This window comes from Hemicordylus capensis, chromosome 3 (genome assembly GCF_027244095.1).
Source record: "Hemicordylus capensis ecotype Gifberg chromosome 3, rHemCap1.1.pri, whole genome shotgun sequence".
Taxonomy (NCBI): domain Eukaryota; kingdom Metazoa; phylum Chordata; class Lepidosauria; order Squamata; family Cordylidae; genus Hemicordylus; species Hemicordylus capensis.
In genome coordinates, this window is record NC_069659.1 from 282,622,059 (window position 1) to 282,637,286 (window position 15,228).

The following is a 15,228-nucleotide window of genomic DNA, read 5'->3' on the forward strand; positions in this document are numbered from 1 at the left end:
CTGACTGTAACATTAAACAACCAATACTACAGTTTTGTAACAAGAAAAGTTATTCACGCCTGTTTGAATAAGTTATATTACTTCTTGCTACGAGAGAAATACATGTATACTTCCCTGCCCGCCCCTTCCAACATTCTATCCTCTGTCGCAGGCACACATGTAAGTGCCTAGCTTATGGCTGTGTTTACAAGCCATGGTACTGCTATGCAAACTATCAGATTGCACCCTGCCTCCTCTAATGGATTAGATGGAGATAAATACATTTACATCTGTTCTGTGTATTTTGTGTAGTATATTCTGCTTGCCATACTGGGGCTTTTGGCAAGGAGCACAGCAGTATAGTGGGAGGAAACAGAAGCAGCAGCTGGAGTACAGAGCTGCTAAGGAGAGCACTGTACAAAGTCTGGTGTCTCAAGGTTTAAACAATTTTTTCACAAGAGGGCTAGACATTTTTATCACAATAATAAAAATCGTGTTGACAGGGTTTTGTGCAGTGCAGTCCAGGCTTTGTTAGTAAAATGGGAGCCTGAAAAGGGCTGGAAGTAGGTAGGAAGGTTGAATGGCTTTCTGGTTGATACAATACATCCAGAACAGACAGGATTTATACCAAAGAGACATATGAAAGACAAGCTGAGATTTGTACTGAATGAAATAGACGATATTTCAAAAAGGAAGAGTAAAGCAGCAATGTTTTTCCTGGATGCGGAGAAAGCTTTTGATAATTTGGATTGGTGCTTTCTGTTTAAGGTTTTTGAAAGAATGAACTGTGGGTCAAATTTCCTTTCATGGACTCAAAGTCAGGAGCCATCGGCAAAGATAATAGTGAATGGGATTATATCCAAAAAATGTGCCATTAACAAGGGTACCAGACAAGGGTGCCCTCTCTCCCCATTGCTGTTTATTTTGGCTCTTGAACACCTGGCAAAGAAGATTCGACAGGAGCAAAGAATTTATGGAATTAAGATGGCAAATCAAGAGCATAAAATAAAATTGTATGCTGATGGTGTGGTTCTCACAATTACTCGACCAAAGGATTCTCTAGATACAATAATGGAGCATATAAACCAGTACAGCAGGATCTTGGGATATATATATCTTGGGATATATATCCCAAGTATAATTTTTTTTGTTTTAAATTTAATAAAAACAAAACACAGATCATTACATGGAATTTGCCAGTTATGGAATTATTGTATTTGAAAGGTAAGACTGGATTTCAGACAACAGCAAAACCAATTAAATATCTGGAGGTTAATTTAACAGGGAATAATAAAGACTTGTTCAATAACAATTACCTACCAGTGTGGAATCTTATCTTAGCAGACTTAAATAGGTGGAAAACACTAAATTTTTCTTGGCTGGGGAAGATAGCATTCATTAAAATGAATATTTTACCAAGAACGAATTTTTTATTTCAAATGATTCCAGTTAAGATTGAAGATAAGATGTTGAATATGTGGCAGAGGCATATAAACTCCTTTATTTGGGCTTATAAGAACCCAATAATCAAGTTTAGTATTATGCAAGATGCAAAAGAATGGGGAGGACTTGCTATCCCTAACTTGAAATTATACTACCATGCCAGTTGTTTGACATGGATATCGGATCAGATCAGAGAACCATATGGTCCGATTATGGATATGGAGGAATCAGATCTTTCTGATGGGTTACATAAGTTATTATGGACTAAAATAAAAAGAAATGACCAGGACATAAAATCCCACACAATCAGAAATAGTCTGCTAAGTGTTTGGGACAAGTATAAGAAAAGGATCAGCCTGGATCACCTTTGGCATCTATTTTAAATATTTTTTTTCCATAAAGAAGAAAAATCTAGCAAGTTTGATCCTTGGAGAGAGAAGGCATATAATATGCAAAGCTTAACTACTGGAAAAGTAAAACTCAGATCTATTCAAACCCTCACTTTGGAATGGTCCAAGGAACCTTCATGGTTGCAATGTTTACAAATTAGTTCTATAGTGCAGAAAGAAATACAAAGACAAACAGGACAACTGATATTCAACAATGGGAACATCAACTGAATGTGAATATTAAATTTACAGCAAATAGTACCTTAAGAGAAAATTGGTACAAAATGTATTTTCGTTAGTACATTACTCCTACGACCATTAGAAAGATGGACAGTAATTACTAGGGAGACTGTTGGAAATGTAAGAATCATGCGAGGACATTCTATCATATGTGGTGGACTTGTGGCAAAGCACATCAACTTTGGAAAAAAATTCACTCTACGATGCAGCAAATTTTAAATATAAATTTTCCCTATTCACCTGAGCTTTTTGTTGTTTTTGTTAAATATGACTAAACCTTATATACCTACTAAACACACAGAGTTGTCCTTATATATTATTACTGCTGCCAGAATTCTCTATGCTGCCAATTGGAGGTCACAGGCAACCCTGACCTTGGACGAATGGCTACTAAAGCTATGGGAATATGCCTCGATGGCTAAGATCACTGCTTATTTGTGGAATACCTTAGTTGAAATATTTGTGTGAACCTGGGAACCTTTAATAAATTACAATTTAGCACAGGGTCAACATCCACACCCAAGATTTGTGTTTTGTGTTTTTTTAAAATATTGAGGGCTGATTAACACATTACTTATATCTTTCTGTAATATCTGATGTGAGGGGAAAGGTTGGCAAAGGGTGGAAGTGGAATCCTGGATTGTCATATGCAGCTGCTGGAAGTTCAAGATGATAATGTGATCATGTTATTTCTTTTTATTTTCTTATTAAATAAAAATATTTGGTGGGGGGGGAAGGCCTGGAAGGTAAACACTGACATCATTATGTATGTATGTATTTAGAAACAATGAAATACCAATGAGTAACTGCAAGTCATGCTTACTGGCACAATTAAAATCAAGACAAAGCAGCAATTCCAGTAGCTCAGGGTGGCACCTGCCATCCAGGAATTAAAAAAGAGGGCTCTTTATTTACCAAAAGAGAATTCAAGATTTCATAGATTATCTGTAAAGCTAATAACACAGCTGGCACAGTATTCTTTTTAATTCAATTAATAAAGATTTCTTTATTAAATTTTTGAACCACCTTTCTATCTTAAGCAGTACTTGAGACAGTACTGCTCAAGTGAAGGGAGTGAAGGTGGTGTGTGAATAAATGAATTGGTCATTAACTTGCTATGTCAGAACACACAAAGGAAAGACACCAGAAAAAAAAGTTGTTGCCACTCTGAGATGAGCAGAAGAATATAATTTAAATGCATTTAATGAGCACAGTCATCTCCATATGAAATCAGGGTGATGGATGGTTTTCAGGCAGTCATTAAATTAAAAAAAAAAGCACAAGCAAATCAGCACTTAAATAAGGTGTCCAAATCCTCACATTTAAAAGTCTTGGAAATGTAGAAAAGGAATATTTACAGGAGCTATGCTCTTATACAGTCCTTGATGAGTGATGTTCATTTTGGTCCTGGTTAGCCCCATTTGCTGTTGAGATCATCAAGACATGCAACAAATAGGGATACTCTCTTCCAACAGCTGTGGTATATTTCTCTTCTCAGTGTACAATAGTAGCAAGCAAAGAACACAATATATACTCTAGAAGTTAGCTCTCAGCAAGACTTCTCTTAGATTCCACATATTCTAGTGCTGCTGACTTCACGGCCTGGACCGTTTCTGGTGTGCCATATTTTTTCTCATATTCCAAGTAGCGCTTGAAGAAGAACTTCATCTTCTTTGCTGCTAGGCTTAGGTGTATTACTCGCTCAAATATATCCCTGTGAAAAGCCCACAAGACTGTTCAGAACACTGTTTTACCATATCAGTTTATTGTTCTAGCTATGTGGACACTTCTTTCTCTTTCTTTCAAAGCCCATGCCCACTTCATAGATAATTATGCAATCAGAGCTCTAATACTACCATTAGAAAAGCAGTACGAAAGTGCAAGGCTAAGAGAAAGCCTGTCCAGAACTTCCTTGCCACTTTAAGCATTTTATTAGCAGGGGCACCCAAGCCAGAAAGATCTAAGATTCTGCACACTTGTTCTTACCAGAAGATCAGCCTGTGTTAACTCAAAAAGATATAGAATGCAGGCTCAGGGAAGTTTTAAGATTTCCAGCACCTAGAAGGTTCTCTCACGTGACTTAAGATACCACTTATGCACATTATCCTTCAGAACTCAGTGCCCACAGCTGGATTGCTAAATAGCCTGGCTCTTTGTGGAAAATCTGCTCTCCTGGATATGGAACATTCTTGAGGCTTCAGAGACTTACAAGCTCTCAGAGACCCCTCCAGACTGATAAGCATGGACATTTCCAGTCTAGGTGCAGGTCTGTGTCCACATGGACATTGTGATGCCAAGCTGGCTTGCCAGAATTGGCAAGAGTTAAACAGCCCCTGCTCCCTTGCTGCTCAAAGGCAAGAGGTGCAGTGGCTTTTTTTCCTGCTTAGACAAGAAGTACATTTCTACAAAATCTGCCAAATGAATAGAAAGGAATGGAAAGCAACAAAAGGCATAGTCACTAGTGCTTCTAGGACAAACTCTCTGCAACCACAGCCTCCATGATGATATGTTTCTCTGAAACTGGTATCTACTCCATCTCCAACCAGTGTGGTGTAGTGGTTAGAGTGCAGGACTAGGACCGGGGACACCTGGGTTCAAATCCCCATTCAGCCATGATACTTGCTGGGTGATTCTGGGCCAGTCACTTCTCTCTCAGCCTAACCTACTTCATAGGGTGGTTGTGAGGCGAGTACACTGTATGTAGTACACTGCTCTGGGCTCTTTAGAGGAAGAGCGGGATATAAAATAAAACAAAATTAAAAAATAAACAAGCTGTGAATGTCTGTGCTGAATAATTATTTGCTAGACAGCAATAGGCCATCAGCATTTAACAAATACATTCTGTGCCCTATCATAAAAAGTGAGAATTATGTCTTCAGAGTATGATCAACATGACAGCATCCATGCTAGGCTACCAGCTTCCAAGCAAGCAGGGAGAGGAAGAGCACTCAGAAGCAGGTGTATAGGGATAATGGAGCAAGGAACAATTGTCCCTGGGCTGCTGGGGGCAATCCCCACCATTATCCCTCCTTGCTGCTCTCCCTGCACCATGTTCCCTCCTCTCGTTGAGGGTGGGCACACACACCACACCCTGCCCCCTCCCGCTTCAGAACACCAATGCAGGGGCTGCAGATAGAGCTGGGGAAGAAAGTGTGGTGGTCCCTTTGCCGTCTTCAGTTAGCAAAGCTCCTGCTTTGCCAGCTGGATGTTTCCTTCTTCTCCCTCAGAGAGGGCAAGAGGGCCACTGTGTGTTCCTCCCCAGTGCTGGCCACTCTTCCTCGTCAGAATGACAATGCAGGGGGAGAGGGTGCAGCAGCAAAGGAGAAATGGGGGGTGGGGGAGAGGGCGGATGCAAAGGTGGCCTGTCCTTGGGACATCACCCAGCTTGCTACTTCCCCGTCCAGAATAGAAATCTGTAATGGTTTCCCACAGCATACGGCAAGCCAAAGTGGGCTTTTTATTCTTACCATCCTTTGCAGTGACAGCTTTCAACATGGTAATATTTGCTCACAAGAATCCAATCTCCCAGATGGTCTTAATTTCTCTTGAATTCAAGATCCATCTGGCATTTTCTGGATTGTATTTGCACTCTCTTCAGGTTGGTCTTGCCCTTTCTTCCCAGACTAGTACTCACCGAACCTCCTTCTGAGTGCCATGTTTTATCATCATGTCTATGTAGACTGACCAGATGTCTGTGCGTTTCGGGTATGTGCTCATCGTGTTTTCAAAAATGGCCTTGGCATGCTCTGGATCGCCAAAGTGGAACTCCAGCTGTGCCAGCTTGGAAATCACATCCACATCTGCAGCAGTGTAAAAGTGCATTTTAAGAGTGCAATTTCAATTAGTCAACACAGTTTGCTGTTAATATGCCATTAGCAAGGAATTTTGGATTTCATGGTAGGAAATTCTCAAGAGTAGGTGAGCAAACTAACTTATGAAAGGTTTCTTAAGCCTTTGGCAAACTTTGCGCATTATTTAGAAGTGAGCATGCACAGTGCATTATAGTTAGCTTCCCTATCAAAAGCCTCTCATTATTTATTTATTTTTTTGAAACGTCAGGCTTTTAAGAGCAAAGGGAGTTTGCAAGAAAACGATTGAAAGAGAAGTTGCTAATGATGGTTATAGAGATGCTTAGGCCACCCTATGCATACTAGAGAGCTGGTCTTGTGGCAGCAAGCATAACTTGTCCCTTAGCTAAGCAGGGTCTGCCCTGGCTGCATATGAATGGTTTAAGGATGGAGGAGGTGTACTTAACCCAACTCGGTGCTCTGATGTGCACACAGCACTTCCAGTCAGTGAAACAACGGGGCGGCAAGGAGGTATGCTGCTGCCCAGCCAGGCTATTTATACAGAGTGCTGGAGGGAGAAGCGCGGCTGGTGGGAGGGCGAAGTGCACCCTCCCCCATCCTTAGAGCTACCCCCACATTTGAACCAGTTTGAACACGGGGGGTTCTGAGAAGAACAGAACGTCAAACAGGTTTGTGCACATCCCTATTACCCTTTTCTAAATGCAAGTCATAGGGGAAGATACAATAACAACCTATCAATAGAAGAACAGATCAAGAGGTACTTACGTTCTTTATCCGGTAGGCACTTAAGGGCACGTGGAAGGAGTCTGTGAGCTGCCTCTACCAGGCCTCTTTTCAGGAGGAAAGTGGCATATTTTACCCACACAGACTTTTCCTGACGAAAGCGCTTTAGCATTGCATTGTAGAGGTCATCAGCTTGCTAAAAAGGCACGAGGGAGAAAATAAAGGATCATTCTAAGATATGGAAAACCTAATGACACATTTGTGATCCAGTATCGCTGATGGCAGGGAACAGCCATTACTTATGGACACTGAAAATAAAGCAACTGAATATCAAAATGCTATGCAGGCCAAGACCAACACTAGAATTCAGGACAATAGTCTTCCAAACCTATATGTTGGCCAATTAGTTACTGCTCTGCATATTCTAAAATCTGGTTTCCCCCCAAATAATGGTTCAATTTCTGGATTCTCCACCCTACCTTAAAACTATTTTAAAAATTCCTTCCTCAGCTTCTGGATCTGCTGCTCCACTATTAAAAAAAATCTAAATCCAGCAAAGATCAACAATATTCCACATCTAACAAACATTAAGCAAAGTAGATTACTGCTGTATATTACTGCTGCTAGGCAAGGCACTGCTGTAGGCAAAGTAGATTACTGCTGTAATGCTCATCAGCTGCGATTTTTGAGATCTTGGTATGCAGAATGTATAGGTCCTAGAACAGGCCTGCTCTACTTAGGCCCTGCAGCTGTTTTTGGACTACAACTCCCATAATCCTCAGCCACAGTGGCCAATAGCCTGGGATTATGGGAGTTGTAGGCCAACATCTGCAGGATGGCTGAAGTTGAGCAGCCCTGTCCTAGAACGTTATGATGCAGCCAAACCGCCAGTGCAAGAGGCAGTGTCTGGAAAGGCTCATACAAAGAATAAGATGGATGTTTGTGCAGACAATATCCACAGCCTGATAATTCCACAGGGTAGAAGAAGCCCAGTATCCAGCCAGTCCAGTTTAGGAGGGCTCCTTCCAAGAACAGAAGACACAAGTGGTGTTTTTGTCATACTGTGAGCAGCAGTAACTTTTCTCTTTATAACACAACAGTGTGACTGGGCTTCACCTTATATTTCTCAGAACCAGTGTAGATGTCAGCCAACTGCTGGAAGACCTTTAGCGGCTCATTGTACTGAATGGCTCTTTCAAAGACTTTCATCAGTGCTTCCTCTGTGCCATACATGTTCTCCAGGTTCAGCAAGGCTACCCACACATTCAACTTTTCTTGTTCCTCCCTGAAAGCAAAAAAGCCAACATATGGACCAAAGCTCAGCCTTTTTTGCCTAACAACAGCCCTACAGAAACCCACCTGGAAGGACAAGCAGGTGATCTTATTACTGATGTCCCCCAACCTCTTGGACAGCAGGATCTCCCCTGAGAATACAGTGAGTTACTAAAGAACGTAAGAACAGCCCTGCTGGATCAGGCCCAAGGCCTACCTAGTCTAGCATCCTATGTCACACAGTGGCCACCAGATGCCCCAGACCACAGGCCTGAAGGCATGCTCTTGCTCTCCTGCTGTTGCTCCCATGCAACCAGTACTTAGAAGCATCTTGCCTCTTCAGCTGGCAGTGGCCTATAGGCTGGAGATAGTTCCTGGAGACTGGTGTGGGAAATGCAAGTGTCAATGAGACCTATAGAATTAGAATGGATTTCAAGTGTTTTAGTCTAAAGTGCAATATGTATCATTACATGGTAGTCCTCATACTTAAAAGAACCACAAATTACTGTGATCATAATCACAACATTCTCTCACCCCTACAAGGGAGTATTTTTAATGCAACAATGCTCATTCCCACCCTGGTGGGGCAACAGTTGTGTAGCAAATATAGCTGTGAAGAGGAGTGGGACAGGAAAGAGCAATATATGACATTACCAATACCTGCTTAGCTCTAGAGGTGTCTCTCCTATGAGATACAGCCAACCTAAACACACTGGTTGGGCAGGAATGCTCAATTAAAAAGGACAATAACGGGGAAGGCAATTCACCTGAAAGAGATGGTTTTGAGTGCCCTTTCTGCCACGGCTCTGGCTTTCTCTATCTCTGTAGCTTGGAGATGAAAGGCCATGTACTGTAACCAGAGAATCGAGCTATCAGGGTTGCCAAGAACCAAGCGGTCAAAGTCATCTGCTGTCTGGGGCTGCCAGTTTGGATCCATCAAGGCGGTTTCTAGTTTGGAGAGTTCCTTTTCTGCCCTCTGCTTCTCCAGCTCCTTTTTCTTCTTTGTTTGCTTCTTTACCTTAAAAAGAGACAAGACAGGAGAGGAAAGAAATGAAGGTTGGGAAAGCTGAAGTGCTAGAAGATAAAACAGGGAGTGACATATTCAGGTGGTCATGTGATTTCCGAAGAACAGTTCAGAAGAACAGATGGCCCTAGCTTCTGGGGCACTCTGGATGCTGTCAAATGGCAGGTTCAGTTCCCCAAGCCCTCCTGCCACCAAGGCCACCCCTACACACACCTACTACCCGTCTAAGCTCTACACCACCTTCCTTGTATTACACCATTGATCCCCCTGTGTGTCCCACTTGTGTAAACAGATGTAGCTTCCTCTCCTCCTCCTTGTGCTTGCTGCTGCTTTCACCACTGTCACTGAAGCACTAATAGCCACAGGTGGAGAGAGGATGAATAGCAAAAGATAGTTTGGGTGTAAGAGACATAATTTAAAATTTATCTATAGCCTTGAGCTGCATACACAAATATATGTTTGTCATTGTCTTCTCATCAGAGCAACACAACTCAATAAAAGAGCAAATAACAAAAAATCAATTGCCAGATGCAAGTCAAAACACAGGCAAACCTGTACAGAAAATAATTCCTGGCATGATATGAACCTAAAGGGAAGGAGACACACATCTTGCCATAGCAGTCTTTTTTTCCTTTTTCTTTCTCCCCAGCTGTGCCAAAATCTCAAGCAAAACAATATCTATGCACTTTTCTATGTCAGCAACATAAGCTCCTTAACAGAATTTCTGTGCTAAAAGTTAGTAAGCAGGACTGCACATAAAAGGATGCCAGACAACAACACTGAGATACTGCACCATGGACTGTGGGTCATCTTCTTCCTCAGTGTCAGAACTCTGTTCCTTTGGTTTCAGCATGATTGTATCCAGCACATTTAAACTCTCCTCCCAAATAAAGCTGGTTGAAACCTTTAGCCGCGGAGCCTCTCTTCCCTAGGAGAAAAACCAGGCAGTCATCCTTTAGTCAGAGAAGAAAAACCAAAACACTGTATATTTAAAAACAAACACAGCAAGAACTCCACTCAGGATGTAAACACTGCTTTATCTGTGCCCAGACATCCTTTCTTTTCTTCATTCCTTCACCTTAGATTTCTTCTCACACATTTTTTCTTCCTCCTCCTCTTCCTCCTCACGACAATAGACTTCAACACCACTATCGTTATCATCAGTGCAACGAGTTCTCTTCCTTTTTGGCTTTACTTCCTGTCATAAGAAAGAAACGTTTTAAGTATGACAATTATATGGGGGGGGGAGAGTTTAAACCAGCATGTGCATGCATGTAAGAAAAGTTATTCAGCAATGCAACATGACTAATTTGTTTAATTGTGTGTGGAATGAGTTTTGTTCTGGGCGGCAGTATCAACCCAGTATGTGCACGCATGAATATTAAGAGTGGGACCTTCCTGATTCAATCTGAGCTGGATAAAAAATTAACTGAGCAGACATTAAAAAAAACTTGTGCGTGCATGCATGTGCGCATGCCTTAGAGGGAACACTGCAGCTCAATATGGCCCAGAGCCCCTCTAGGTCAGATAGATACCTGCACACTCTCAGAGTTTTCTCTTTTTCGTTTTCTCAGCTTCTTGGTGCTTGTGTTCACTTCATTCCGTGGCACACACAGGGACTCTGGGATAATGCTCGACTTCCCAGTGTCTTCAGGAAGGATTGAAAGCTCCACGTGGTTTTCTTCTTTATTTACACTGTAAAATAAAGTCCACGGTGTGGAGAAGAGAGCTGGTCTGGTGGTAGCAAGCATGACTTGTCCCCTTAGCTAAGCAGGGGATGCCCTGGTTGCATATGAATGGGAGACTAGAAGTGTGAGCACTGTAAGACAATCCTCTCTGGGAATGGGGCCACTCTGCCTGATTGCATGCAGAAGGTTCCAAGTTCCCTCCCTGACATCTCCAAGATAGGGCTGAGCGAGATTCCTGCCTGCAACTTTGGAGAAGCTGCTGCCAGTTTGTGAAGACAATACTGAGCTAGATAGACCAATGGTCTGACTCAGTATATGGCAGCTTCCTATGTTCCTAAAATGATTAGAAAAGAAAGTAGCAGGAGAGATAAGGGAATCTGTATCCACATAGTACTTTACATTACTCCCAGTAATGCATTGTGCGTGCGCTTCACGTCACTGACGTGCGCGCGCGCAAAGCATTACTGGGAGCTTTGCAGAGCCGCAGCGGGGAAGGGGCGGCAGGGAGGTATCCTGCCGCCCCAAGTACTCTACAAATTACGGCGCCACAGCGGAAAGCGGCGGGAGGGGTAAGTAAACCCTCCTGCCGCTCTTAAAGTGATCCCCCACCCCCAATCCAAACCACCCAGGTCCGGACCGGTCCGGAGGCCTTTTCAATGGCCTCCGGACCGGTCCGGGCCCATCCCTATCCATAAGTCTTTCCCACCTTAAATTCATCATTCTTCTCAGGAATATCACACCTACCTGAGAACTTTGGCAATGAGGAACTGACCTACATGTATATATTTTGTATACAAAGACTGATCTGGTACGAAGAGAGATGTGATGTGTTTTAGTTGAATTCGACCCACAACAGTGTCAGACAACCTGTCAAGAAGAGAAAGATAGTGATTTCTACAGCTACAGTTTCATTTCAAAAGACAAATGACTGCAGAAGTTTCTGACTGAAACTTGTGCTCTAAATTCACATAACTGTAGTCAGTCTACATACACAGAAATAAATGTTGGGCTTTTCATGAAGGGTTCCTTCTGCACAGTGGATGGAGGGTACCTTGCTAAGTTGCAGGTTGTACTCCCCCATGTTTTCCATGTAGACAAGGTACAACCAAATTCACCTCTTCTCAGAATGCAATGGAAGCAGGACCCTCCCAATTCTGGAACTGTTGCAGAGAGTATACTTGTGCATACGCGTGTGCACATACGCACACACAGAACAAGTTAGAAGAACAAAGGATCCACTAATACTTGGTGAGAAGACAGTAAACTATAGAAGATGAAGAAACAGACTAATGTTCACTGAAGAGCAGGAGCTCCTTTAAAGCCCTATTGCTGGAGCAAGATGGGACCAGAAATGAGAGGCTCCCACTGCATGCTGTGAAAAGGCTAATTTGTATAGGAGCAAGTGGGAAGTACAATCTGTGGAAACAATATTATGTGAGAAATGGAATAGCAGGAGCCCTGTCATTTGGGTTTCAGGTACGTTTACCATGTTGAGGAGGCAGAAACAAGTTTTCTTTTGCTCTAGAAGCCATCCCAAACTCCCTGCCTTGCTTGCTCACTTATCCTGATCACATGCATCCATTGCTTGGTTCAGGTGCCATGCTTAAATTTCCAGATGCTATGGGAGATGGCAATGGTAAACCCTTCTTGTATTCTACCAAAAGACAACCACAGGGCTCTGTGGTTGCCAGGAGTCAACACTGACTCGATGGCACACTTTTCTTTTCCCCTTATGGCAAGCTGGCAACTAGGAATTGTTGAGCCCTGGGCTATAGAGAGGAGGAGAGAATAGAGAGAAACTACAGAAGCTAGGACCCTACAGAGTCAACACTTGCTCCTGATGCTGAGGAAATTAGGAAATTGTTCTAGTAAGAGCTAATCTGCCAACCTTGCTTTCACTATCCCTGCAACTGAAATAAATTTGGTCCAAACTGGTTAGGCAGTTCACAAGTTAGCCGGCTTGCACCTCAAATGTTCATGTGTCCGCCATCTTGAATTGCAGTGGATGACATCACCACAAACTATGCGTTTGAGGTGTCTCTATGCATACCTACAACTGTACCAAGTTTGGTCAGAAGCAGTTCCCACTTGCACCTCAAATGTTCACGTGTCCACCATCTTGAAGTATGACATCTTTACAAATTACACCCTTGAGGTGTTTCTATTCATCCCTACACCTGTAGCAAATTTGGTTCAAATCGATCAGGTGGTTCAAAAGTCAGCTCAATTGCGCCTCAGATGTTCACATTATACATTTCTCTGGGTGAAAGGACAAGGCAGATTGAACCCCATCCCAACAGGTATTCAGACAATCTATAGGAGAGATGTCCAACTTCTGTATTTTCAGGGGTCACTCATTCTATTTGCCATGTATTGGTTAGAGGGTCCTAGAAGTGTGTTTTGAAGCATAAGCCAACCCCTTCATAAGTGGTCAGGCTTTGTAATAAATTGATGCCATCATGTGAAGTACAGGCTTCACAATTATGAAGAACACATGCTCAAGTATATTACAAACAAATATGTGCATTTTGATATTGTAAACATGTTTTTGCCACACAAAATTAAAAAAATTGCACATTAAAATGTAGAACATTTTTCTGCCTTACAACTTGAAACAGATAGTATTTTCCTTATGAGTAGGGAACATCTACCATGGGTAAACCTTTTACCTGTCCGGCGAGACTGGCTGTCCTTACTTCTGAGGACGTGGTGGTGAAGGGGCCCAAGGTGACAGGGATGGGTGGCGGCCGGGGAGAAGCAGAGAAAAGACTGCCAATGGGCAGGGATTGGGCTCCAGTGGAGGAGGAGCAGAGCCCTGAAAGGCTGAAGGAGAGGTGTGCGAGGATAACATCAGCAGCACGCCTCCCAAAAGGAAGGGGTCCGAGCAGGAGAAGGGAGTAGGAGGAGTGGCATTGGCAACAGCTGTAAAGAGTAGTCAATTACAGGGAATAAAGAGGGATGCTGGCCCCATAATTTGGTGGTGGGGGGCAATGCATAGCCTTTGAGGAGGCATATAAGGAGCCAGCCGGGGATGAGTGGAGAGTGTCAGGGGACCTTGGGGCGGGTGGAGAGTGTCAGGGGCACTTGGAGAGGGGCAGACACAAGGAGCAAGCAGCCTGGGATGGAGGAGGAACAGGGCAATGCTTAACCCCCTCCCTGTCCCTGCTCTGAGACTGGACCTAATAAGCCTAGCTAGGCTTGGTAAAGGGGACAGGGACATGTAGCCAGACATTACCATACACTGGTTAACATTTGGTAGAAGTCCCAGGGTCAGATGAAGTTGCTTCAGGAGCTGGATCAGGTGTGACCTACAGAATTGCTGAATCCAAACACTTCACAATATACTCCGTGTACAGTATTCTTCACAGTATTCCAGCCAACATTAAACATTTACAACATGCAATGCATTCTTTTTTGGTATTAACATTTTATTAAATTTCCAATGAAATTACAAAATCATTTTGTCAACAGCAGACAAAACTCACCCAAAAAAGATGCCTGATAGTGTGATGGATTTGACGTAGCCTTTGACAAACTGACCCTTCTGAACATTATCGAGACATGTAATTTCAGGATCTTCCACTTTACTATGGCTCTTGGGATTTACCCTATAACAAAGATGGGGAAGGAGTGAAATGCCTTCCTGTTAGCTAGGCAAAGTAAATCTAAACTTTCCCAGTTCAAGCTGCAAATCTGGTCAAGGCAGCCAAAATTATCAGTGATATGTGTAAGAATGTTCTTCTGATGTACTGGTGTCAAGTTCCTTTGTTATCTCTTTCAAAACTCTTTGAAAACATTTAAACAAAACAAAAACCAGCCCATGGGCTGCAGTTAGTCTCAGTGTGTGTGTGTGTGTGTGTGTGTGTGTGTGTGTGTGTGTGTGTGTGTGTGTAATATACTAGATTTAGAATAAAGTCTAAGTAGGATTCCTTTGTTTTGTCCCCAGCCTAAAAACTTGATCAGAACACCCCTACTCAGCATATAAAATGCTGCTGGGTCGAAAATGATACACTGTAAAAAAATAAAAAAAAATTTAAAAAGCACACAACTTAAGCCAGTGTATAGATATTTATCTAATTTGCAGAATCCATTGTATAAGCAATGTAATCAATTTTTTGCAATTGTATTTTTGGCCCACATGTTAAGGTTTCCTCACCACCACATCTCACATACCAGGCAAAGTTATGTTAATTAATTTTGAGTATCTATGCAATAAGAAACAGGAAGTAAGGCAGAAGAATTTTTTAATATTAGCCTAGATATAAGGTGCAACTGGATGCCTTACCTGGATTGCCGGAGGGACACTTCTATTGTATTATCTTTATTGGAAATGACACAGCACCTGCACACAGAAAAACAAATACATGGAACTTTAATACAGATAATAAGACCCCACCTGTACAAGAAAAGAAGGATATGTTATTTATGTATTAGGTGTTTCAGGACATAGACTTTGTGGACACATGAACATTTGAGGCACAAGAGATCTAACTTGTGGACCTTGATGGGCACCAAATTTGATCCAGATGTAGAGACAGTGAAAGGAAAGTATGCTGATTAATTCTTACTTGAACAACTTGTTAAGGTTTTAAATTATTTTAATGAATTTTATTGAATTTTAACGTTTGTAAACTGTCTTGGATGCTTTATGAAAGGTGGCA

General features: G+C 42.3%; 1 protein-coding gene across 1 annotated transcript in view; it reads right to left on the minus strand.

Moving 5' to 3' along the window:
* Nucleotides 1-3,224: 3,224 nt before the first annotated feature.
* PDCD11 (programmed cell death 11) overlaps nt 3,225-15,228 on the minus strand; it is a 57,511-nt gene continuing 45,507 nt past the window's right edge. The window contains exons 26-36 of the mRNA XM_053311872.1: nt 14,853-14,909; nt 14,053-14,175; nt 11,312-11,434; nt 10,415-10,574; nt 9,958-10,077; nt 9,673-9,807; nt 8,623-8,873; nt 7,700-7,868; nt 6,626-6,779; nt 5,686-5,851; nt 3,225-3,765 (exon numbers count right to left, since the gene is read on the minus strand). Coding sequence (XP_053167847.1) covers nt 3,594-3,765; nt 5,686-5,851; nt 6,626-6,779; nt 7,700-7,868; nt 8,623-8,873; nt 9,673-9,807; nt 9,958-10,077; nt 10,415-10,574; nt 11,312-11,434; nt 14,053-14,175; nt 14,853-14,909 — 1,630 coding nt within the window. The 3' untranslated portion in view covers nt 3,225-3,593. The remainder of the gene's footprint in view (nt 3,766-5,685; nt 5,852-6,625; nt 6,780-7,699; nt 7,869-8,622; nt 8,874-9,672; nt 9,808-9,957; nt 10,078-10,414; nt 10,575-11,311; nt 11,435-14,052; nt 14,176-14,852; nt 14,910-15,228) is intronic.